Raw genomic sequence first — 25,628 nt, forward strand, 5'->3', positions numbered from 1 at the left:
TGGAATATCCATAATTCTATTGAATGTGAAGTGTGAGATTGAAAAGCCCAAGATGGCTTACTCAGGCGTGTGCGTGTACTCACACACACTTGCAAAGTGGAAATTAGGAAAACGTGAGTTAGAGTTCTGTTTATTTTGTCCTGATATGCCAGTTTGTCTATTAACTTCTCTTTGGTTTCTCACTGTGACATCCGGGGGCACATCTGGAGGCTTCGGTATTAGTCCTATAGATATTTGCTACTGACTTTTCAGCCACTTATAAACTGGCCCCAACTTCCCCCTCTCTTCCTTGCCTGTTGCTTTGCACTTCTGTTGCCCAGCCAGAGGTAGGCCCAGTTGTGTGGCAGCAGCTCTCTGTCCTTGTAGGATGATTGCCTTAGGAATTTGGAGTGATTCCAAGCAATGTCTGGACCAGGCTAGCACAGGACATGTTCTTTGATCAGTGATAATGACCGGCCTTCCCTGTGCTCTCTCCCACCCTGTTCCCAGGAGGAACACTACTGTGTGTCTTTGATCTTTGCTGTTGTGCTAATCTTCTATCTGAAAGTCATCTGTCAGCGACTCCTCAAGCTATTCAAGGCTCTCAGGTCTTGGCCTGCCCTGGTGACTTGAAATTCCTGGATAGTACTTGCAGGCTGGCTACCACTCATGATTCCTGTAGCGCCTAAAGTCCTCACTTTGAATGCGCCACGATCCCAAGTGGGCACTGGTTCTAATCCTAGCAGCCCCACTTCCCATCCAGCTTGTGGCCTGGAAAGCAGTCGAGGACGGCCCAAAGCCTTTGGGCCCTGCACCTGTGTGGGAGACCTGGAGGAAGCTCCTGGCTCCTGGCTTCAGATCGGCGCAGCACCAGCTGTTGTGGTCACTTGGGGAGTGAATCATTGGATGGAAGATTTTCCTCTCTGTCTCTCTTACTCTCTGTATATCTGACTTTGCAATAAAACTAAATAAATCTTTAATAAAATAAATGAAAATGCTGGTAGGTATAGACACCTAGATGCTTCTCATTTAGTTACTTCTTACTTCTAACATTTTTGGCAGCTGAGTCTCCACTGTTAGTACAAATCCTAGGTAGTGTTTGACCATTATGCACTGCTCCTTCTTCTATTCATACCTATGATTCCCTTGTGTTTTGTAAAGAATGATGTGTGTTTAGGTTTTAGCAGCAGGATGCTTCACACTGCGCATCCAGCAGGACACCTTCATTGGTTCTGTGTTTTCTTGGTCCCGTATATGACCTTGATCAATCCAGGAGCAGTAGATTATGTTGTTCCATTTTAGATCACTTCAGTGTTTAAGTTAGACTGCCCTACAAATTATATGTTAAATTTCTCAAAGGCAGGAATCATATTTAGCCAGCCGTTTATGAATATTTACTGGATCTCTGTTCCAGTCATTCTTATTTTCTTTATGTTCCTGGGCATCCAAAAGGATTATCCAAAAAAAGCTGAATTCCATTACTCCCAAGGAATGTATGCCCTATTTCTAGATGATAGATTTCATGCCTACCACCACGTCATTTTATGAGATGAGTGAGTGACTATAGAGTGCCCCCTTCTTTGCCAGGATTCCTGTGATTCCACTTGATGAGTGGCGGCCCCATCAGTCCAATGCTAATAGTGTGATACCAGAACTACAGTCACACGGAGATAACTATGTATGTATGGTATATATGTCAATGTGTCCTGTAGTATGTGCTGTGAAACTAATGGATCATTTGCAATGCATGGTATGTGCTGTTAAAGTCTTGTATTTATTATTGATGAGAATATGTTTAAAATTGGAGATTTATCTCCTGCGTGAGCTAACAACAAGTACATGGCGAGGTTCTTCCCTATTCTGTTTTATAATCCAATTATCTGTAAATAAGTCTTTTCTTCTGTACTGTAAGAACTTTGAAGATGTTTTCGTTTTCTGATCTGCCACAAGTCTTTTGTGTTTAAGAATACATGTTCCACAGATACATGTGCTTTCTAAACACCTGTTTTTCTAGCTATCACTTCCTCATGAAGACAGAAAATAGAGCCAGACCTCACGGGAGGCTTATCGTAATAAATTAGATATGTTTCTGTAAAGTAAAGTTGTGTCTATATTTTTCGGCTTGCATGCCTCAAAAACTCTGAAAGCGTGGAGAACTGTCTCTTCCTCTAGCTATGAAACTTAGCCTACCTTTTTTGTTCTTAGGTGAAAACAGCATAAGCAAGCATTCATTCTCATCATAATTAATGCCTTCAAACAAGAATTTTTCTGCTAATGGAAAAGTTTAGTCCAGGTATTCAGCCAAAAGTATCAATAATTGCATCCCCTGGATAACCGTGAACCAGCTTATTATGTTGATGCAAATATGCACAAGCTTCAGCATCAGGCTTGGCCTTTGTTACAGTGTCAGGTTTTACTGTTTCCGCAGTTTACTGGATGCTGTACAAAGGAGCATGGACTCTTATAACACCTGTATTGGGTTTGGGGGCCACTTTTGCTCATTAAAAAAAAATGTGTTTGCTTATTCAATGGCAGAGAAGGAAAGAGAGAGCTTTCCCATCACCAGGCTCCTTCCACAAATGCCCACGTGACTAGGGATGGGACAGGCTGAGGCTGAAATCTGAGAACTCAGTCCAGGTCTCTCACATGGCTGGCAGGAACTCACCTGCTTGACCCATCCCCTGCCGCCCCCTGGGCTGTGCGTTAGCAGGAAGCTGGTTCCAGGAACAGAGCTGGGACTCCGATTCACTGCTGAGCCAAATGCCGGCCCATGAACTAATTCCTTAAAATCAGTACTGTATTGGAAATCAGAATCACAAGAAGAGGAGAAAGCATTTGGGATGCAGATCAGCTTCACTTCTAATGAGTCTCTGAAGTCTCTTCTGTGACTACATCAGCCTAGCAGCCAGAATGGTTATCTGAAACCCAGTCAGAGTTTCTCTGGAATCTTCCAGTAGCTTGCCTTCTCTCAGTCTGATCAGCTGACTCGGTGCTGTGGCCTACGAGACGGCACAGATCTGCCTCTGCCATCTGTCTCCTTTCCTGGTACTTCCTCCCAGGTTCCCCATCTGCTGCTTCTGAAGCAGGTGCACCTCAGGGCCTTTGCTTTGGCTCACGGTGAACCTCCTCCCTTCTGGTTGTCTCACACACCACTTCCCCAGGGAGACTTTCCTGACTGCTAATTTAAAACCAAGACTTTCTGCCCTGCCCTCTCCCTCTTTACATACTGTAGATGTTAAACATTGATTTTTAGGGCTGTCACGATGACTCAACAGGCTAATCCTCTGCCTTGCAGTGCCAGCATCCCATGTGGGTGCAGGTTGTAATCCTGGATGCTCCACTTCTGATCCTGCAGTAAAGAATGGCCCATGTCCCTGGGGCCGCTCCACCCACATGGGAGACGCTGGAAGAAGCTCCTAGCTCATAACTTTGGACCTGCTCTTGCCAAAGCTGCTATTTAGGGAATGAACCAGCAGATGGAAAAGCTCTCCGCCTCTCTCTCTCTCTTTCCCTATCTCAGTAATTCTGACTTTGTAAAATAAATAAATCTTAAAAAGAAAGAAGAAAAAAATAAAGATGTAGTCATGGAGACAGCCCGAGAAAGGTCCCATTGGTTTATATGGTTTCCAAAAGGCAGTAGGATGAAAGTGAAGACAGAGATATGGGGAAGTGGCAGTACGCAGGATTTGGGGGAAATGTCCAAAGAAAATGATCAAGAAACTTTGCCTTTTATTGTATGTTGAAGTTTCTTATTAAAGACATTTTCAAGGCTTTTGCAATCAGAATTACAAATATGCAGGATCCTGGATATATAGTGTTGCCAAGGAAAAAGAAATGTCCATAATATGTAATTTGAGTGCATTTAAAAATCTTATAGTTTGCTTCAAATGAATAATCTAAAAAAGAAAAGGATTAGACCCATATTTATGTTGCCATGGTTAAATCTCAAAAATATAATGCTGTAGCTGGCAGAGGCTGGTACTAGGAGCCAATTCTGACAAGTCAAATGCCAAAACTACCTGGAGACTGCATACTCTAGGAGTGGGTGTGGCCTAGTAGGGAAATAGTGGGCACCTCCCTCAGGGTTACCACCCTCACTGGACAGCAGGAAGCCCAGGCTAGGAGCAGGGGTGGCTTGACAGAAAGGCACCTGCCAGTGGGTGTATGGGCTGGATAATAGGTTGGTTGGGTTGAACCAGGCTTCAATGTCCATTGATGTGTGCGAGAGCTAAATGGGATGTGGGACAGACTGAACATGTGTGCATTACATACTGGCATGCATGGGAACCAGGGTAGGGGGCAGAACTGGTAGGGGTTTTGGGGAGTCGCCTCAACTAGGCTGCAGCTCCAACTGGTTTGCATGAAGACCGAGTATGAAGTGGGTAGAATCGAGCTGGACTACAACACCCATTGGTTCACAAGGAAGACAGGGCTGGAAGCCAAACGGACCCAGTAATCGCAACGACCAGCATATGCATAAGCTGATTGGTGTGACGAACAGTGTTGGAGTCTGTACTAGCAAACTCACTCAAGAATCAGATCTGGGATCAACTCAGATGAAGTTTCTTTGGATATTTCTCCAACTGAACTGCTGATCTTGGAACCCCAACCATCAAGAGACTGTCAGCCAGTGGACTCTGAATAGGTTTCATTACGGTTGGGACGGAGAGATTGGCAGCAATCCAGAACTGATGAACTATCAAAACTGTATGAGCAGGACCCTTGGAGCGCGCCTCATGTTGGGGATGGGGGATGGGTGGGAGGTAGGGTGGGGCTTTCCCCTTTGTTACTCCCCTAACCCTACATACAGGGCAAAATGATTATATTAGTGTGGAAACAATGATATTACCCACTTTCACCCTGTAGCCCGTGACCCTTTGTACCCTAATAAACTAAGATTATTAAAAAAAATATATATATAATGCTGAATGGAAGAAAAGAAAGTTAGAGTAAGTTGTATACCCAGTGCTCAAGTGTAATTTACCCAAAACTTAACAACATGACTGTCATACCAATATGAAATGACCGTGTGTCCAAGTTTAATGAGAGCAGTCATAACTTGAAAGCAGGCTCCAAGGATATTCTTTTTTTTTTTAAGATTTTTTTTTTATTGGAAAGGCAGATATACAGAGAGGAGGAGAGACAGAGAGGAAGATCTTCTCTCCAATGGTTCACTACTCAAGCAGCAACAATGGCTGGAGCTGAGCCAGTCTGAAGCCAGGAGCCAGGAGCTCTTCCTAATCTCCCGTGTAGGTACAGGGTCCCAAGGCTTTGGGCAGTCCTTGACTTTCCCAGGCCACAAGCAGGGAGCTGGATGCGAAGTGGGGCTGCCAGAATTAGAACTGGAGCCCATTCAAGGCAAGGACTTTAGCCAGTAGGCCACGCTATTGCGCCAGGCCCCCAAAGCTATTCCTTTTTTAAAAATAGACATGCATGAATATGTGTTGGGAATTATTAAATGATTTTGCTTTATAGGACAATGGTTTAAATGTCTGGAGTCATCTTTCTATGGCATGGATGTCAATTATGTCTGACAGTAGTTTGTGTGTACTACCTGGAGAAAAATCTTTTGCTTTAGTCTCAGTTTTGTACAAATTCACTTCAGCCCTATAGAATCTCAATGTAGCATAGTGAACATAAAGACAAGGATATGTGTATGCTTTTATAGAATCAGAAAATTCATTAGAGAAAGTTTGGCAAGATACTGGCAAGAAATCCATTCCTTTCTTTTGCACAGTTTAGGTTTTGCAGACGTATGATGCCATTAATGAAAATGTAAGGGCCGCGTACATGTGTTGTTCGCTATGTATGTATGCATGCAGTGGTACCAGAAAGGAATGGAAAAGCTACAAGCTACAATTCTTTCAGAAGCCTGCTCGGAGAGTAGATGTGACTGGCTCAGAAGTCAGGATATATTTGATTTCTGTCTCTAACCACTTTGTTTTTTTTAAAGTTTGGAAATAGGTGGGATAGATGGTCTGGTCGCTTCCTATGGGATAGTAAAGATTGATTTGGTTCAAACCGCTTGCAGTAAAGCTTTGGGAACATTCTGCTTGCTAATTATGCCTGGTTTTCCTTTACTTGTATTTACCAACCATTGAAAGAATATCCAGATGTTGCGATTCAGTTAAGGTATGAGGAAACAGCAGAAGTTCACCGGCACCGAATCTTTGGCCTAGAGTTGGTCTCTTGTGCTCGTGTATCGTGTTCATCAGGATCAGGAAAGAAAATGTAGCCTCACTTCCCAGAACTACTGGGGTGCTTCTTGGACAGTGCATATAGTGTACCCCGTGTGGAACTCCTGGGTCAACTGTGAATGCAACAATTACTGCTTTGGGGACTTTTCCAATGACTACCTTGTTGTGATCAGACATGATCAGAATTCATGTCTTAAGGTGAAGGGAAATTAAAATCAAGCTGAATTTCAGCTACTCAGAACAATTGTGAAAGGCCACAGTGCCGGGGCCTCATGGAGCTTAGAGACCTAATAGTTAACAGAGTTAACTCCTGAGAGATCTGATTGTGGAATATATGCAAGTCCTGCTCTTGCATTTCTTAGCTGGTCTTGAGCATAGACATGGCCCGAAGCACGCATTCCACCTGCCCTCCCTCTCCTTCCTCTGAGTGGCCTGTATTCCTGTTGGTGCTCACTCCTCCAAGTAGGCCTGATTAGAGATGGTGAATCTTTCTTCCTAATACCCTGTTAGGGTGGGGAGTGAGGGGAGGCAGGAATTAAAAGATTGACAAGGTCCTTGTCAAACTGCTTTATTGACAGTGAATTTACAAATAGGAGTGGCCACTATTCCGTCCTCACCGATTTTGGTTGAGCAGACACAACACTTGCTTGCCGAGCCTTGAGCCACCACGAAGCCTCTTCACTGCTCTACTGTCCAGCTGTAACACTCACATGCGCACTGCTCTGTCCTTGCCTCCCAGGGCCCAGCCAGTTCTACCTTCTGTATCTTCCCATTCTCCTAAGAGTCCAGGTCCACAGTCAGAGGGAACGTTTCCTACCTCATGTGGGGAAGAGCTGGCTTTTAGTGTCCTGTGCCTGTCCATAAGTAGACCTTTCCAGGGAGGAACCGAAGGAATGAGATAAGAAATGCTAGTTTGTGATGATCCACCATTGGTTAATTTTGCCTTCATAACATGCACCTCCAGGCAACTTCCTCTCAGACTAATTTCTGATGTTGCAAGGACAGGATCCTTGCCATTGTGTTGATAGAACAGTGACAGACACCTTACAAATTGGGTGAACAGACTTGGCATGTTTTTCACAGGAAATGGAAGATTCTCCATGTGCTGCTGCAGCTGGAGAATGAGAGAGAGGAGAGGGGCCTTTTGGGGAAGTCAATATTACTATATTTGGCTTTCCTGTCTGAGCATAGACAGGGTGAGTTGTTGCTCACCCTGAACAATGAAGTTTGAAAGGCGTTTGTAGGGACGGGAGTAACTGAACCGTTCATAGCTGTTTGTCAGTTTCCTTTTGCTGGTCATGTGCCTGTGCCTTTAAGGCTGAAAACTGGAGATCAACTCCAGAATCTCAAGGGATTGAATGAGGGTCAACCATTAACAAGAGATTGCTGCTGCAAGAAATATTTTGCTTCCTGGTTTATCTTGTGGGCCATCATCTGTTTTTCCCTTGGGTGATGGCATGAGGGGAAAAAAAAAATAAGAATCAGCTTAAGTCATGTTGAAAGAGGGAAGCTGCATTCTGCCCAAGTGGAGGTGTTTCCTGTGAGCGGAGTGAGTGCATGGGGTCACACACACCTGGACACCTGTCCTCCCACGCGGATGCCGTCAGCATCTCCTTTCATGGGTAGGAAAGGGTGTGATACCTAACTGACTAAGGATGGCAGAAGCCAGCTCAACATTGGACACCCATGTCATTACTGATGTGAACAGCGCCAGGTGCTATTGGCGATGCTGGTGGCTACTACTCATGGTCCTACCCACCTCGGATCCTCTCAGTTTTTAATTCACGACTTGAGTTTTAGATACTTAGAACATTGGTCATCGGTGTCTAACAGAATCAGTCGTGTTGAGAGTAGATGGCTGTCCACATCCCCTGCCTTGGAGAACTGATCAAGGCAACGTTTCTTAGGATTTTAAAATGTCTTGCTGCACCCAAATCCAGGTATTCCAACGTTAAATGCCCAATGAAATGCCTGTCTTAGCCTGAAGGATGTTAGCAGCAAATCGATTTGCAAGTCTAAAGGCCTACTTTGTAAAGGTACAGATTTCTTCTGGATGCTATGTGGAAATTAGACTTGCTCTATGAGTTTTGGCTTTGCTGCACTTAGGAACACTTTATATTTTGAAGCTTCTGTGTTCCGAGCCTATTATATAGTTTTATATTTTTTAAGATGTATTTATTTTTATTGCAAAGTCAGATATATAGAGAGGAAGAGAGACAGAGAGAAGATCTTCCATCCACTGATTCACTCTCCAAGTAGCCACAACACCTGGAGCTGCGCTGATCTGAAGCCAGGAGCCTGGAGCCTCCTCCTGGTCTCCCATGTGGGTGCAGGGTCCCAAGGCTTTGGGCTGTCTTTGACTGCTTTCGCAGGATGGGAAGTGAAGCTGCCGGGCTTAGAACCTGTGCCCAAATGGGATCCTAGTGTGTGTCAGGTGAGGACTTTAGCCACTATGCTATAGCACTGGGCCTTCAAGTCTAGTATAGCTTTAATACCATCTCTAGCTTGTGTTGAAGATTGATAAATAAATTAGAGAAAAAGCTTTTAATTATTTAGAATGTCTTGTTCTTTTGACCATTAAAAGTTAACTTTGTAGGTTTGTTTATATACTTTTTTTTTAAATCTCCTTTTGTGTCATTTTTTTCTGTTTTAAATTTGAATTGTTGAATATTTTGCTTGCTGTAATAGTGTTGGGGTCACTTTATTTTTATTAGGAAGAAGTCTGTTTTTCAAGACTTGCTTGAAGAAATGCCATTTTCTAAATTGTAGTTTTAAAGAAGCTCACATATTCACTGACAGGTCTGATTAAGATAGTTTTTAGATTATTATAGACACACTGAGATATATAAACATTAATAATTAAAATAAATAGGAATAGTTATGAACCATGTAGACTAAATACGAATTGTCCTTGTATAACTATCCTGGATTTCAGGGCTTGGTCAAGTAAGCTTGCTGAGATTTCCAGCATATAAATCTGTCATTTATACTTTCTTTTGTCACCATCAGCAAGTTAATATAAATGAATGTTAAGTATATTCTACAACATCTCTTAAAAGTAATCTGATTATGAATTTGATAGGTCAAATGCAATTCTTGATAGATGAGTTGATAATATCACAATTCAACTTCTTAATGAAGTATCAAGGGCCGAGTCTTATTCAGCTTCTTTTAGGGTGAGTAAACATGATACTAATTGAATTCATAGGTAATGCAAATGGATGTTGATTGCTGCAAAAAGGAAAGGGAAATGATGTAGCCTGGGCTTATGGCGAGGAGGATGTTGACAAATGATAATGAAGAACAAGCATCGAGAAGAGAGGTTTGGCTCCCAGCTCAATGCTGCACAAAGGAATTGGGTTTGGTTTTGAAATGGATCATTTGATTGTTTAGAAACATCCCTTTCAAACATTTTATGTGAATTCTGAAAATCACCAGCTTTGCATGCCTCATTTAGAAGTCAAGTGAACATTTCTGTTGGGGCACATGGAGGAACATTGCTCTGTTCTCAGTGAAGCTGGCGGCACAGCAGGTGCATCTTGGTGGCTGAGGTCAGCACCAGGATGGGAAGAGGGCCACTGGGACCAGATGGGCTCGGTTGTTGAGAAGAGAGAATGGAGTATAATCTGTACTGAAGAATGCAAATGAAAATCAACCAAACTTCCGCTCTTTCTATCAAATGGTTTAGTGCTTGCTGCATTCCTCCAAGGCTTGTTAATGCTCTTTGGAAGTTGAATTAACCATTTTATCATTTCCTACCAGCAAAACTAAGACCAAAAAAATGTGCCTGTGCCTATGTGGAGTAATTTATTTCTAATCCCTGGGTATTTGAGATAAAACCCTTCACTTTGTGTACTTGTGCCAAAGAGACCACCACTGTTATTTTCATACAGGGGAATCTGTGTTATGACTCTGAAACATTTACCTTAATAAGGAATTTGGATGCAGTATGCAAGATGAAAAATGAATGAGTGGTAAAATGCATTTATCTTAGACATCGGCTGTTCCATTAACAAAAGGCATAAATATGAAATTTGTCTAAATAATTAGATTTTAATTAGTACATCATTTAAGATTAATATTACTGTGCTTCATTGCATGTGATTTTGTATTAGAAATTTCATGTCAACAAAGGTGCTACCTGTGGTTTGCTGATTGGAATCCATAATTTATCACTCAGTTGTATGGCATGTCACATCTTTACAGTCAGGAGCTGAAAGAAGGCATTTGATTATAGCTTCCCTGATGGTGAGGAATATTGATGATGTTACGCTGTATGAATGTATTCTGGTTCCTCATATTTAAGACTCAGACACTATAGAAGTGACTGTGTAATAAACTGCAATATTGGAGCAAGTGTTGGGGCGAATGGGCTGCCCAGTCTCGTCTCTGCCTACACTGAACATGCCTGAGTGTGGTGGGTGCCACCCTCTGTTCTTCACGCTCTCTTTTTCCTTTCCTTTTGACAGTTGCCGAACAAGCAACCGGAAAAGCTTGATAGGCAATGGACAGTCACCAGCATTGCCTCGGCCGCACTCCCCTTTGTCTGCTCATGCAGGTAAATGACTCTCTTTTTCTTGAGTGTTGCTTTATTGATGTTGGCTTTTTTTTTTTTAAGTAATCAAAGCATTTAAAGACTCAGGCCTGTCTTTGCATTTTGGTTTTCCTGTGATTTTTAGGATGAAACTGTTCTTTCTGATAGGTTAAACCCACCCTAGCCTCTATTTGAACACTTGGTTTCTGAAATGCAGAATAACTTTTTTTTAATTCAAGATCTTCTTCGGTTATCTATTTCTTTATTTGCCAATTTGTGACATGTAGAGAAGGATTCCATGTTAGGAAACTCGTTTGGATGTGCTGAAGTAGATTAGTGTTAAAAGCTGTTCACTGTGTTTCTCCCTGTAATTGTACTTCTCCATGATGATAGCACAAAGAATTCATGAAAAAAAAATAGAAGTTTATATCAATGTAACAACTTTTGGAATTTGTGCATGAGGTATTTTCAAGAAGTTCATAAAAATATGTATTATAAGAAAATCCAATTATTTGTAGGATTTTTTTTTACATAGAAAGTATCTCTTAATTCCATTTCTACAAAGTTTTAAAAAACATTTTATTGTTATATGATTAAAGCCATTGTGGGGAAGATGAAGATTCAAGAGAAGTATGTTGACCTCAAGTACTTCATTCAAATTATAAGGAAAATTAAATTAAATCACAAAAACTGTGCAATGAAGACTACTCTATAGGCTGTCTTTTTTTTTTTCTGGAAGATCTAGCCAAGATGATGCAAAGAAAGAAATTAATTCCAATAAGCAAAATTAGGGAGACATAGGATGAGCTGTTTTTCCAATATAGGGAAAATAGGCAAGTCTTTGGCAGGTAGGAATGGATAAGAGAAAGAATGCCCAGTGAATGGCTGTAATGCAGGCTTTGTGTACTTGATGGCAGCAGGAAAAGCAGGTGAGGGTCAGACTGTGGGAGGAGCTGGAAGGAACTAGAAGAGACTGTGGGTTCCAGCACAGTGTCTAGTGATCCTGAAGGATGGTGGGAGGATGTGGATTCTAGGACGGTATCTACGTGATCATGAAGGATGAGTGATTAGGTCTGTCTGCACCGTGCTGCTGTGGACACCCAGATTCACATGCACAGGTTTTCACATGACCTCAATTTCATATTCCAAGGCCAAGCTGCCATCTCTCCCAAAAGGTAGTGCTGCAGGTGAACGGAGCTGCCATAGTGAGTGAGAATTGTCTATTAGAAGTTTAGAGAGAAGAATTGAAACACAAGAGCTCCTTAGAAGTGGAATTTTAATTTCCCCGTAATAATACATGAATGTTGGTCAAGGAAAAGCAGGTGTATTGTAAGATGGGCCAGTCACTTCCAGGAACATCTATCCTAGCTAAAAACCTCTTGCGTACAGGAAGACATGTTCTAGGCTAGTCGGCAGCTCATTTGTTATGGTTAAATATGTATAACAATCTGAAAAGAATGCATCCATTAGAAAATAGGTGACTGAGCTGTGGCATAGCGCAACTGAGTCACCCATAAAAAGGATCTGTTTGTTTATTTGAAAGGCAGAGTAACAGAGAGGGAGAGACAAACACATAGGTTTTCCATTTGCGAGTCAAAGTTCCCCAAATGTCTTCCAGATCCAGGTCTCCTCCATGGTGGCAGGGCCCTGACCACTTGGACCATCATTCACTTCCTCCCATGCGTATTGGCAGGTAGCTAGATCAGAAGCACAGAGTCACCCGTCTGCAGTCAGACACTCTGATGGGGGGTGTGAGCATCCCAGACTGCACCTTAACTTGCTATACTGCAACACCTGCCCCTATAATTACAGAATGAAAAGGCAATGCAGATCCTTGGTTGAAGTCCTCTCATATGTTTGCAGTAAGCTCTAAAGGAAGACATGATGATTTTTAAGGCCAATAGAACAGTAGGTGTTTTTGAAGGCTTGAGGGGTCAATACACCTGGAGAGGAAATGAGTTGGTAATATTTCCCAGGCTGCAGAATGAGTGCACCACCATTTGTGTTATAAACATTTATGCTCTTGTGACTTGTATCGTGGTCATATAGAAAAAAGAAGTGGAGACTCAGGCAAAGCAAGATGTGTGTCAGATTATTCTTTTGAAAATATCTGTCATCCTCCAGCCCTCAATACAGGGCCTGACAAAGTGTATGTGTATGCATGGCTTTTAATTTTTATTTTCTTTTACTTCAATATAAACTCATGTTTTAATTCCATTTTCATGAACTCTTTTGAATACACTCCTAGGTGCTAAGTGAAGAATGAATTGTGTTTTTTTTAAGATAATAGTGATTGTCAAATTGAACATTACTCTTTGTGATGTTTTGCAGTAACCTTACCATACATTTTGGGCCCATTTATTAGTCTTTTATGGCTGTGATTTTCTGTGGTTCTGATATTGAGAAGAGAGAAATATGGTTGAGACATGAATGATCCTTTTTTTAAAAAAAATTATTTTTATTGCAAAGTCATATATACAAAAAAGAGTTAGAGAGGAAGATCTTCCCTCTGATGATTCACTCCCCAAGTAGCCGCAACAGCCAGAGCTGAGCCAATCCAAAGCCAGGAGCCAGGAGCCTCTTCTGGGTCTCCCACGTGGGTGCAGGGTCCCAAGGCTTTGGGCCATCCTAGACTCCTTTCCCAGAGCACAAGCAGGGAGCTAGCTGCATGGGAAGCAGGGCCACTGGGATTAGAGCCTGCATCCATATGGGATCCCGGTGCATGCAAGGCGAGGACTTTTAGCTGCTAGTCTACAGTGCCGGACCCGAATAATCCTTTTAATTTTGTTTCTTTTCTCCATATGGATTTACCTTGACTACTTTTATCTCCAACTGGAATGTGTGAGTTTCATCGGAGGAAAGGGCAGACAGTAGCATGTGGTCCCGCTGCTAAGCTCAGGTTTCTTAATGGTCTCAGGCCAACAAGTTGTTATTCATACAGGAGCAGTAGTCATCTGTCAGACCTGTGAGAAGTGATGCTTATCACAGTGCAATAGAGTCCAATTTCTACACACGAAAAGGAAGCAATGGAAATGAAATAGTACCAGACCTATGTCTCCACCCTGTGCGAAGCCCTGCCACTTGCCATCCCTTTCACTTCTTCCCTCTGTTGCTCTGCTCTCTGGCCTGTGTTTGGAACTCAGTGCGCCAGATGAGGATTCCTAGATGTCTCCCTGAAAGGCAAAAGGGGGAATAACTGCCCTCTCTCAGCATTTGTTATCCTAAAAGATAAGGTGAACTTTCTCCTTTCTGTATGGAGGGACTATGTGATCCGGGCCTTTCATGGCTGGCCCATGGAGCGTGTTCCCAGATGGAGACATGGAAGCACTGCCCGACCTGTGTGCGTGTCCCTGGTGCTCTGAGAAGCAGCCATTGGCGTTGTGTCCTGAAACAAAGTGTCTTGCAGAGAGGCAGGGATTCCTAAACGAACAGTGGATAGAAAGAAGGAAAAGCAGACCATCACGTGTTCCCGTTAGATTCAGGAAGAACTAGGAATGAAATACAATCCAGCCTCTCTAAGCACAAAGTCACTTTATCTCTTCTAAAATGAAAATGTCCCCGTAAGAGACAAAGACACAAGCTGTGAAGAGTATTTTGTGTCTGTAACTGATTGTTCTAATATCCAGTGAACTCGTATAAATTGACATGAAGTGGTGAATGGACTATAGGGAAAAGGTGTAAATAGCATGTCTTAGAAAAACGCCAACAAAAACTTCAGAAAGTGGCCTTTCATTGCAGCCGTAAGAGATGTGTATTCCAAGATTGAGATAGTACCATGCAGTCATATGTTGTCAGTGTTTTTAAACTTATTTATGTATTTTAAGTATTTATTTATTTGAAAAGCAGAGTGGCAGAGAGAGGAGAAGAGGTAGAGAAAAAAGAGATTTTCGGTTTGTTGGTTTATTCCTTAAATGACCGCAGCAGCTGAGGCTGGATTTCCTTTGCGGGTGGCAGGGTCCCAGGCACTTTGAACAACTTCCGTTGCTTGGCCAGGCATATTAGCTGGGTATTGGCTCAGAAGTAGAGCAGCTTGGATTTGAAAGACTGCTCCAATATGGTAAAAGACATCAGCATGACAAGCAGCTGCTTAATCCGCTGGGTTGCTTTCATTTAATGTTAAAACCCATAACCAAGATGTGTTGAAATGGTCTCTTTTGTGTGACATTCATGTTGCTGCAAATTAATGGACACATTTTAGGTTTTTATATATCTAGGTAGTTAGAAGGCAGAGAGGGAGAGACTGTGTATGTGAGAAAGATTTTCATTCTCCAAAAGCTTGCAGCAGCAGCAGGGCTGGGCCAGGCTGGAGCCAGGAGCTAAGAACTCCATCCAGGTCTCCCAAATGGGTGGCAGGATCCCAGGTACGTGGGCCAGCCTGCATTGCCTCCCAGGAGCACTGGTGAGAAACTAAATCAAAAGCACATAGTAATTGGAACATTGAGTACATTGCTAAATAGATACATTACCATATAGCATAGCAAATCTACATAAAGGATTTTGGGGGGGGGTTCAATTTTATTTTATTTATTTTTCCTTCTATTTTATGTTTAATTTTATTATTTAGTTCCATAGGCTCTGGAATTTCCCTTACTCCCTTCCTAAATTCTCTCCTCCCAGGCTGATATCCTCTATATTATTATAATAATAGTTTATTCCTTCCGAAGCAGTCATAAGTCCATCAATCTGCTGTCTAAGTGTATCCTGACATTGCCGATACGGACAGTGACAGACAGTCCAGCATCCTACTCTCAAGATATATCCAACAGTTTCGTTGGGAGTCCATCTTTGATCTGGAAGTAGAGATGCATACTGCATTGTATCTTCACATCTGGATATGACAGCCTCTGTTACACAGTTATTATATATTCCCCTAAATGAAAAGTCATAAAACAAAATCAACAACAGAAATAAAGTTAAAAAAAAAATTACAACACCATGGAGTTAAATAACATGCTACTGAATAACCAGTATGTTGATGAAGAAATGAAAATCAAAAACAAAAAGCCTTCTTGGACAGAATAATGCTAAAAAAAAAAAGAAGCTATTTTGAAGAAATGAAAACAAAAGGGATATCAAAATCCATGAGTTGCAATGATGTTGATCTTGTAATTTACATGAAGGTTGACTCATATCAGAGAGAATGTATGGTATTTGTCCTTTCGGGATTAACTTATTTCTTTGAGCATAATGGTGTCTAGTTGAAACCATTGGGTTGCAAATGGTAGAATTTCATTCTTTTTAATGGCTGAGTAGTATTCCATGGAGTAGATAGACCATAGTTTATTTATCCACTCCTGTGAGTGGACATTTGGGTTGTTTCTGTGGCTTTCCCAGGCCATAAGTGGGGAGCTGATAGGAAGTGAAGTAGCCAGGACATGAACTGGTGCCCATATGAAATCCTGTTACTTGCAAGATGAGGATTAGGCCATTGAGCCTTTGTGGCGCACCCAGATTTTTTCTTTGTTATTTGTTTTTTCTTCTTCCTTTGGTAAGGGCCTGGTGACATGTATGGTTCAGGTGTGTAACTCAGTATTGTGTGCTTGCTACAGAGAGCAAGGTAGGCTTTTGTATGCTGATATTAAGTTCCTAAGTTGGTAAAAAACATGCATGTTTTCCTTTCATGTGTGTTTATGTTAGAGTATGCATATGCACACATGTATAGCATTCTTGCGTGTTCTCACATTTATAGGAGACTTAAGGTAGGAGGGAGAAAAAACATTAACATGTCGTAAAAAACAAGGCTCTAAAAAGGAAACCAAATGTCATCTGCAAGAATTTTATGTTGCTGTGCAACAAATTCTCAAAATTCAGGGGCTTAAAACAACATGCATTTATCAGCTATACAATTTTAATGCCCAGAACTGGACAGGCTTGCCTGGATCCTCTTTTGAACATGTCATGAGACCCAAATTGAGGTATTTTTGGGACTGGGTTGTGTTTAGAGACTGGGAAAGAATCTGCTGTCTGTCCTGTGCAACTTGTGTCCCAAGTCAGGTCTTTGTCCTGGTAAGGCTGAGTCCTCATTTCCTTTCTCCCTGTCAGCACCAGCTATTAGAGCTGCCCTCTGTATCTTTGTAGCCAGCAACGCCACTTTGAATCATGCTCCTGTTTCATGTCTCCGACCTCTGCCATCAAGCAAAACCTCTTTTTTTTTTTTTTTTGCTTGGATCAGATCCATTCAGATAATCTTTGTGTGTTAAGGCCGGCTAGCTTGGGGCATCAGTGACACCTGCAAAGTCCTTTCATAGCTGCCTAGATTACTGACTGGATTAGGAGGTGAAACTTTTATCCACTGGAAAAAAAAAATGTTTGGAGATATTCTTTTCAGTGCTCCATTGAATAAAGCACCTAAACAAGTAAAAAATATAGAAACAAAGGAATACCAACAACAAGCAAATGATAAGATGCCCATTCCACTCACAATTCAGCACATTCTAAAACAAACTCAGATCAGTAAACAATAGTAACTTGTTTGATAAAGATTTAAACCAGAGCATAACAAAGCGCTGTATTTGCAGCCATACTAACGTATGAGTGCATTTCTTTCTGTATTTTTTTGTTAGATTTTTCCTGATCTTAGTTCCACATGAAAGGGAGGACAGGTGGCATTTCTGTGTCCTGCTTATTTCACTGTGCATGCTGTCCACCAGTTATGTCCTTTCCGGAGCAACAGAGTCTCATTCTTTTGTAGAACTGAATTTCCATTGTGTGTTCAAATTCTCTTTGCTCTGATGATGGACACCTTGCCTGAGTCCGTATTTTGGCTGTTGTGAACGGTGTTGCTATAGACATGGTGACACAAGGCTCTCTTCTGTACAGTGAGTTCATGTCTTCTGAGTAAGGACCTGGGAATATGATTGCTGCCTCATAGGGCAAGTCACTTTTTCATTTTAAAAGGAATCACCATACCATTTTCCACAGTGGCTACACTAACATATCTTCCCCCTAATAAGGGAATAAGACTCTGGAGAAATCCCCTGTCTCCTTTTTGCCTGCTGCTATATCACTTCCAGACTCAAACTTAGCCAGAACCCTAGAAATGATGGCAGCATCATGTCCATGTTCCATGATGAGTCAGGTGAGGAGTGTGTGACCTCATTCTCCCAAGGCTGAGCCATGGACAAGGCACAGACAGATGATGGAGACCCAAGGACCCAAGCTTTTAAAGTCATATGATAGCAAAATGCCCATGCTTTTGTAGCTTCCATTGGATCTCTTGCATTTTTGTGGTTTTGCTTTCAGAATTGCTTCCTCTGAGCTTCTGGCTTCCCTTCCCTCCCTTGTGCTTAAACAAATTGAATATCAGTGACATATTCCTTCACCTGTCAGGGTTGGGCAAGGGTTTTCACAGGCAGTGAGCAAGTTTTTGAAAGACTTTTTGTGAATGCTTCCTAACCGGTAGAGGCTCACTGATAAAGGGGAGAGAATTGAAAGCCAAGCAGGTATTCAGCAGCTTCCCTCCACTGACCACATGCCTCTGGTGAAGATTCACATAGCTTTCTGCTCCTACATTTGCAGTACCATAAGGGAGACTGTTACATAGAAATACTAACTTGCTGCTGAACATAATTTAGTAGATAAATGATCTTTTAGATACCAGCGAAAGATCTCTCCATAGGTAAAGGAGACTAGGAGAGTAGCCCAGAGCGTAATTATGCCTTTGTTTCATTTATTTTGCATCTTTCATTCAAAGGTCTTTAGCAGGTCTTCTATGCTTGAAATATATCATTTATCATTCTGCACCTGCTTTAGATTTCTTAAATAAAGTTCTGCACCCGGCAAGGCACTGATGACCCTTGCTGCACAGTCCCCCTAGCTAGCAGCAAATAAACACTGTCATTGCTGTCTTTGGGTAGTAGGAAGAAATGAGATGATGTCTGCAGGGTCATGGGGAATTAATGATTAGCTTCAATGAATAAGAGCAAAGTGTGCTGGACTCCTGGTAGTCACTCACTCCTTAAAAATAAACTTTCTTTCTTTACACCCCAGCAACATCTCTGATGTAATCTGTTATCATTTTTCCCTCCATTATTAGCTGATCTTCACAAAATCAACTCAAAACTCATGAAACCTTGTCTTGAGTTTAATGTACCTCAGAGCCCTTGTGGTTCATCTGGTGTTGGTTAAACATAGGCAAGGCAAAGGACTACACTTTGTCCCATTGGCTTTCTTAGTCATGCCTAGGTTGGGGTCATCTCCTTTTGTTGAAAACATCCATGGGTCTGGAGACCAAATTTCTTAATCTGGTGTGTGTGCCCAAGCTATACTATTTCATAATACCTCTGTTCTGTGATTTCAAGTATTTCATAAATCAGTTTCTCAGAATTCTAGAGAATACTGACTTTCCATCCCACGTTGCATTCACAGCTTGCTTTTGTTTAATTCTGGGCCTTTGTATAATTGGCGATTGTTGGACTTGCCCTTCCTGCTTAAGGAAAATAATGATAAAATCAGATGGACTGACGTCATCCCGTGTTTTCCTGGTTTGGGCTATTGCTTTGTGTTGAATCACTGATCGGCTGTATATACCAGTATCATATTAGGCTTTGTTAATTCCTTTATGCAGATTGAAGTCCTCTGTGACCTGCATTGACCATTTGAGTCCTTTGAGAAGATTGTATTGCTTACATGGAATCTATGCCTCGGGATAGTTCAATTACTGACATCTTTCATATTTCTCCCAATCTGAGCCTGAGAGAGTTTAACCATAATGGCCTTTGGTTTACTCTTTTATTCCGTCCATGATTATAAATTAACACTTTTGGAAGTTGACCTCGCAAGTTATTTTTTAAGCTCCCATGTGTTAATAAAAGCAATTCCATCTTTTCTGTTTGTTTGTTTGTTTGTTTGTTTTAGAAATGGTTGCCTGGGAAGTCACTCACAAAGCCTTTTTTATTCCCCCATCCATTGAGAAAGGCCCTACATTGTGTTTTGCCTTTTTTAAATTCAGGATTTACTTATTTTGAAAGTCAGAGTTGTAGGGAGGGAGAGAGAGAGAGAAACAGACAGGAACAGAGAGAGCTTTCGCCTACTGGTTCACCCTCAGATGGTCCAACAGCTGGGCTTTGCCAGGCTACAACCAAGAAGCCAGGAGCATTGTCTGGGTCTCCTACTTGGATGCCGGGGCCCGAGGACTTGGGCTATCCTCTGCTGCTTTCCCCAGGTCATTACCAGGGAGCTGAATGGGAACTGGAGCAGCTGGAATGCTGCTATGATGCTGTGGATGAAGCTGGTGTCATAGATGGCACCACAGTGCCAGTGCCTTGTCATTGTTTCAGTCAAAGTTGTACAGCAAGTTGTGGGTATGTTATTTTGCATATCTGCTGTGGATTCTCTTAAATTTTATTACTATAGTGTTGTTCAGATCTTAATTTACTTGGTTTCTAAGTTAGAATTGACCGCACTTTTTGATTGATTGGATATGGGGTGAGAGTGTTAAACAGAGTTGGCTTCCAAATGTCACACTGAAGCTAGGACAGTGGAAATGTCATTCCCAAGGTGAAGGAGACAACATACTCAGAGCCAAGGCTGTGCTGAAGAATTCTTATGCTGTACATTGGGTTTATTAAACACCCAAGTGATGTATGGATGTATTTGTCATCTAGGCGGGAAGCCCATAGCTGGGATCTGTGTTGGTAGTGCCACTTTAGAAGCCAGTTACTTACAGTATGGTATATAGACCTGGGGATGGATAAATCATTGAAAAGGGAAAGTCTGAAGTAAGAACAAGGACGATCTAGGGCGGGCCTGCAGGATCCACTATGCAAGGCTGTCAGGAAGCTGAGCGTCATTAGTCTGAATGGCAGGGGAAGAGGCTAAGACAGTGCTATAGGATCTTTAGGAAAACAGGGCAGGAGTGGGAGGGACATTATCAAATCCATTGCCGCTTTTGCGCTTCTGGTGAACATTGTGAATGAATAGCTGTTTATAGAAAAAAAAAATGCTTTTAGTTGCATTTTTATGATTAAGACCAGAAAGACAGCAAGGCAAAGTTTGCTTTCCCCCAAAAAAGGAATCCTCTTAAATCTTGAAGTACTTATAAGGCCCCATGGAGAGCATGATCTTGATGGCTTGGGGAATCATTTAAGTAAATCCTTCATTCATTTGTCCATCATGTGATCTCTGGCCATTGCTGAGAGCAGAGCAGTGGCCTTTGACTGTTGATTGAGTTGCTAGGGTGCCTCTCCTACACAAACCTCCCCAGCCTAAAGACAGGCAAACACCTCAACCACAGAGATCTGCACCTTGCTATTTTGGTGGAAAGCAGACGTTGGGGATTCTAGGGGTTATTTTTCTGAGAAAAGGGATTCTTTAAATTCCGGAGAGAAAAGAGTTCTTAAGAAACTGCAGTCTAAAATTAGCTGATTTGATTGAAAGCTATCAAGGTAGAGTCTCTTTAATTTTAGATTTTGTAAAATATGACCAAAGACATGAAGATGATTGATTTACCAATTTTGTTTACATTTGGAGTAGACACTTTTAGACTTACATTTCATAAAGTATGATAATTCATACATAATTAATAAATTCATACAGTATGATAATTATTTATTTTAAAACACCGTATGCTTAATATACAAGCTCTTATACGTGCTATGTGTTATGCCTTCTTGATCCCTGTAATTTATTTATTCAAATTAGGAAAAAGCAAAAAATGTTTTGAGAAACTGATTGAAGAATGGGAGAAAGTACCTTGTATCTATGGTTTCCTTTATTGTTGCAAGAGATGCTTACCAAGGAAGGAAAAGGTGCATTTAAAATCCCAACTCCTCTGCTTCCCACCTCCTGGGTTTCCAGACCTGGAGAAACTAGGACTGGATCTCTTCAAAGAAAAGGACTTCCTGTGGGGCGGTAGGATTTAAGTGGTTCTTTCTGCTTCAACTCACCCCCAAGTTATCTCTGAATTTGAATTACAAATCTTCTGCTCTAAGTGAGCAAGACCAGATCACCCTCCCTATGCCAGAGCTGGCAAGAGCTTATGGGCTGTTTCATATTCAAACCAAGTTTTACACAATGATAAAAAGACTTGTGGCAGTGGGCCCCATTAGCAGAGGGTGGTCAGCTGTCTTCATGACATTTACTTGAGAGTAAATACTCAACAGAGTGGCCTCAGCCTATTGGACAGCTGTGAAGGGGAATCTAAAAGTCTATGTGCTCAAAAACATTTCCCTGTTCTGCACACATCAGCATCATGTGCGACAACTCCATCTCAATCTTTGAACTTATTGACTTCAGCGTAATTACAATTCCAGCTCTACGGATGTTATCTAGTTGGCAGATTTTTTATTTACTGCAGCAGCTCTACTAAAGCCATGCAAATTGCAGGCTTTTCCAGTTCTGAGCTTTTATGTTAGGAGGACCAGTGAGTAATCACAGAGCCGGTTATGACATGGTGATGTGGACATCCACTGTGTGGCATCTGGGGTTCAGTGAGTGCAACCCCGGAGAGGCGAGCCTGGTCGCTCTCCTGCACTGATCTGGATGTTGGCCTCTCTAGGCAGGAGAGGAATGAAGTGGAGGAAAGTCAGAAGAGCACAATTACAGGAAAAGTCATATAGTACAAGAGATGACCTTTGCTTTTGGGAAACTTGAAACATTTGTGTTTTTCAAATGCGTCCTTAAAACTTTTTTGCTTTCTGTTTACAAAGATTGTATATATTCAGTGTAGATATCTTATATTCGAATGCATTGTCCATGCCCACAATGTCAGGAAACACTTCAGTAGCAGAATGATGGGCTAATGACTGTTCATGAAGGACCACCCATTGTAATACTAGAGGGAAAAACAGTATTGAGGGGGAGGGAACTTGGGGAGAGGGAAGCGAAACCCCAGAGCCTATGAAACTGTATCATAAAATAATAGCAATATAAAAATGTGGAAAATAGAATATAAAAACCAGCTATAGTTTTAGTGCATCAATCCGAATAAATTTTGAGTGCTTATCTAAATGTGTGTATTTTACACATTACATAATTTGTATTTGTACACTTGTGAAATTAATTTGCCAGCATAAATTTATGTATATACATTTACACTTGTGAATATGTGTGTGTGTATGGAGACTTTAGGAAGTTCATAGAAAATTCATATTATGAGAAAACAATGCATAAATTTCATTTTTTTGTACCAAGATGAGCTTATCTTTTAATTCATTCTCCCTTGAAGTTTCTGAAGTATAGCCATACATGTTGATACAGGAATCATGGATATAATTTTCAGTCTAAGTCATCTTCAAGGATTGTGTTTGAATATTTTTATATTTCATCAAATGGCTTTTGGTAATGGGATTTGTGGGTTGGGCTGCCACAGTGGACTCTTACATTCTATATATATGGTCTCACTTGTGTCCCTTCTGTTCCTTGCTTCTTAGCCAGCTACCAGCAAATGTCTGCGCTGATGATGACCCAGGTCCATGGGTTCCTGTCACCCGTGTGGGCAACATGGGCTCCTGGCTTATCACTGGCCTAGTACTCATTGCAGGCATTTGAGGAGTGAACCATGGATAGAAAATTTCTGTCTCTTCATTTCTGTCATTCTTCCTTTCAAATAAATAAATATTTTCTGAAAGCAATGAGCATGCAAATAATTTTTGAAATTTTTTTTTCTCCTCCCAGCACATGGTTTTAATGGAATCACAACCTGCTCTTACTGTCTTCTCCTAATGAACATTTTGGCTGTTTCTGGGTTTTGTTACTTTTGTTATTATGGATTGAGTGCTCCTTGCTGAAAATGCTGAGATCAGAATTGCCTCAGATTTTGATTTGAGAATACTCATACCTGCATATATATAATGAGATGTGTCTTGGGGATGGAGCCCAAATCTAAGTCAGGCGTCCCTTTGTGTTCCATATACTCCTCTCAGAAGCCCTGTGGGTAATTTGATACAGTATTCTTGCATCCTAAGATCCAGTGTGCAGTTTTTCACCTTGACATCATATCCACTGCACTGATGTTGGAGCATTTTGGATTCTGGACTTACGCATTAGGGATAGACAATCTATAGAAATAATGTTTTGCTGAAATCCTTTTGATTAATTTAGCTTGGTGCCTCAGAATAACTTAGCAAAGTATTCTTTGAAGTGCTGCCCTTCCTACTGTTGTGTTCATTGTGTTGTTGGGTCATCTATTCTTGTCTGACTTATAGTTTTGAAGCTCTAGAAATCAGACATTATATCCACATAAATGCTCTTAAAATGCCCGCTGTAAATGACATTTAATAGGCATCAAAAATGTTTGTGTGTGCACCATAATACCTTTACACATAGCTAGGTACATCTCAAGTGTGTTGTCTTTGGCGGAAACAATAGCTAGTGTTCTAAACTTCCAGGAATCCTGCAACATCCTGGTGACGTGGTGATGTTAATGAAGCAGGAGCAATTGCAGTTTGTGCTCCTGCCAGGAATGAACTGGTGAGGAAACCCCCAGCCTCTCTGAAAACGAGGAGCCCTGTGACCAGAGCGCCTTCCATTTTGCTACCAGAGAACATGCTGAATGGTGCAGACCCTCAGCACTAGCCCTCTGGGAAAGGATCCAGGTTGTAACCCGACTCTTCCATGCATCAGCAGTGCCAGTGTGGGCAAATCACTCTCCATCAATAAAAACCTTCTTTGTCTATCATGTAGCAGTAATGAAACATGCCCTTGAAACTGTGGGATTGTTTCAATGTGGAGGTATTTGCAGCATCGCAAACAACAGTGGTTTTAGGTTTGAAGAGACTTTAGCCAATCTAAACTCATGACAGTGAGAAGCAATAAGACTGTTAAGTGTCAGTAGGAAGCAAAGCGCACAGGCTTATTGAAGTCCACGTGGGCTGTTGACAGTGGAATGGAGGGTTGCCTGGGACACGCGTGCAGGGGGTTGTGTAGTTTTTGTTTTGTCTCACTGGTCTCTGGCCATCCCTGAGTGGGCGCTCCTATGCTAGATGGGAAGCGGTTTGTCCTGGGGGCTGGAGCTTCCTCAGGGATTTGGAGCAGGCAGGGTGGTCTGCGGGTGGGGTTTTCAGCCCCCACTCCCACTGTGGCTTCAGCTTCTGTCACTTCTTGGGTTAGAGAGTAGTCTTTTGTGTGAGTTAAAGCTGTGTACACACACACACATACACACACACACACCCTCTTCTGGGAAATGGCGATCCAGTGTGCCCATGTGCTCAGGCCTACATGGCATGGCTGATCGATGTCTGTGCCAGCTATGGTGACCTGTGTCCCTTGCTTCTCTTCCAGAAATGCCTGGCATCTGGCACTACAGATCCTTTCTGGAAGTTTTCTAGTGTCTGTCTGAAGGAAGCTTTGATTCAGCCTTCCCTCTGGGTTCTAAACACAGGGACTCCTTCAAATTATGTTTCCTTTGTTCTGTTCAAGCAGAACTTGGCTTCTCCCTCTAAAGTTGGTGACAAAAAGATCAGTTAATTACGTGGACTGTGCTCACGTTCTACTCCCTCCCCGCCAAGATATGAAAAAGTTCCATTTCAGGTTAATTTCCTTAGGGTTTTATTGTAGTCTGCTAACAATCAGATATGACTTTGGGTAATTCTCCTATCTTTGCTTACCTAAATTTCCTGTTCTACTAAAAGAGCAATACGCAGTTATCTGTGTACATGTATTTTTCTGGTATTCCTTTTTCCTGTATTATATGTTGCCATAGTTTGTGGTCCTCTTTTTGTTTAATTTTTTTTATAGCCAGAAAGAAAGTTTATGGCTCCGCTAAACATAGAGATCAACAGATGAACTAATATTCTGTAAGAATATTCCTTTGAATGCTGTGATTCTGTATTTCCAGTTGTTAGTTGCAGAGGAGGTGGGTTTCAGGCCATATGGTTTCTATAAAATCAGAGATGGTGAAATCAGATTGATATCTTTAGTGATCCAAGGGTCTGATGACAAATGACACTCTTGGCACCCAAAATAAGATGACAAAGAGA

At 41.7% G+C, this 25,628-nt stretch overlaps 1 protein-coding gene across 1 annotated transcript in view; it reads left to right on the plus strand.

Annotated features, from left to right (window-relative positions):
* MAST4 (microtubule associated serine/threonine kinase family member 4) overlaps positions 1–25,628 on the plus strand; it is a 594,255-nt gene that overhangs the window by 474,490 nt on the left and 94,137 nt on the right. Inside the window, exon 5 of the mRNA XM_040977340.1 lies at positions 10,646–10,734. Within this exon, the coding sequence (XP_040833274.1) occupies positions 10,646–10,734 (89 nt within the window). The remainder of the gene's footprint in view (positions 1–10,645; positions 10,735–25,628) is intronic.

Source organism: Ochotona curzoniae, unplaced genomic scaffold (assembly GCF_017591425.1).
Source record: "Ochotona curzoniae isolate NIBS_2020 unplaced genomic scaffold, NIBS_Ocur_1.0 contig_2754, whole genome shotgun sequence".
NCBI classification, from domain to species: Eukaryota; Metazoa; Chordata; class Mammalia; order Lagomorpha; family Ochotonidae; genus Ochotona; species Ochotona curzoniae.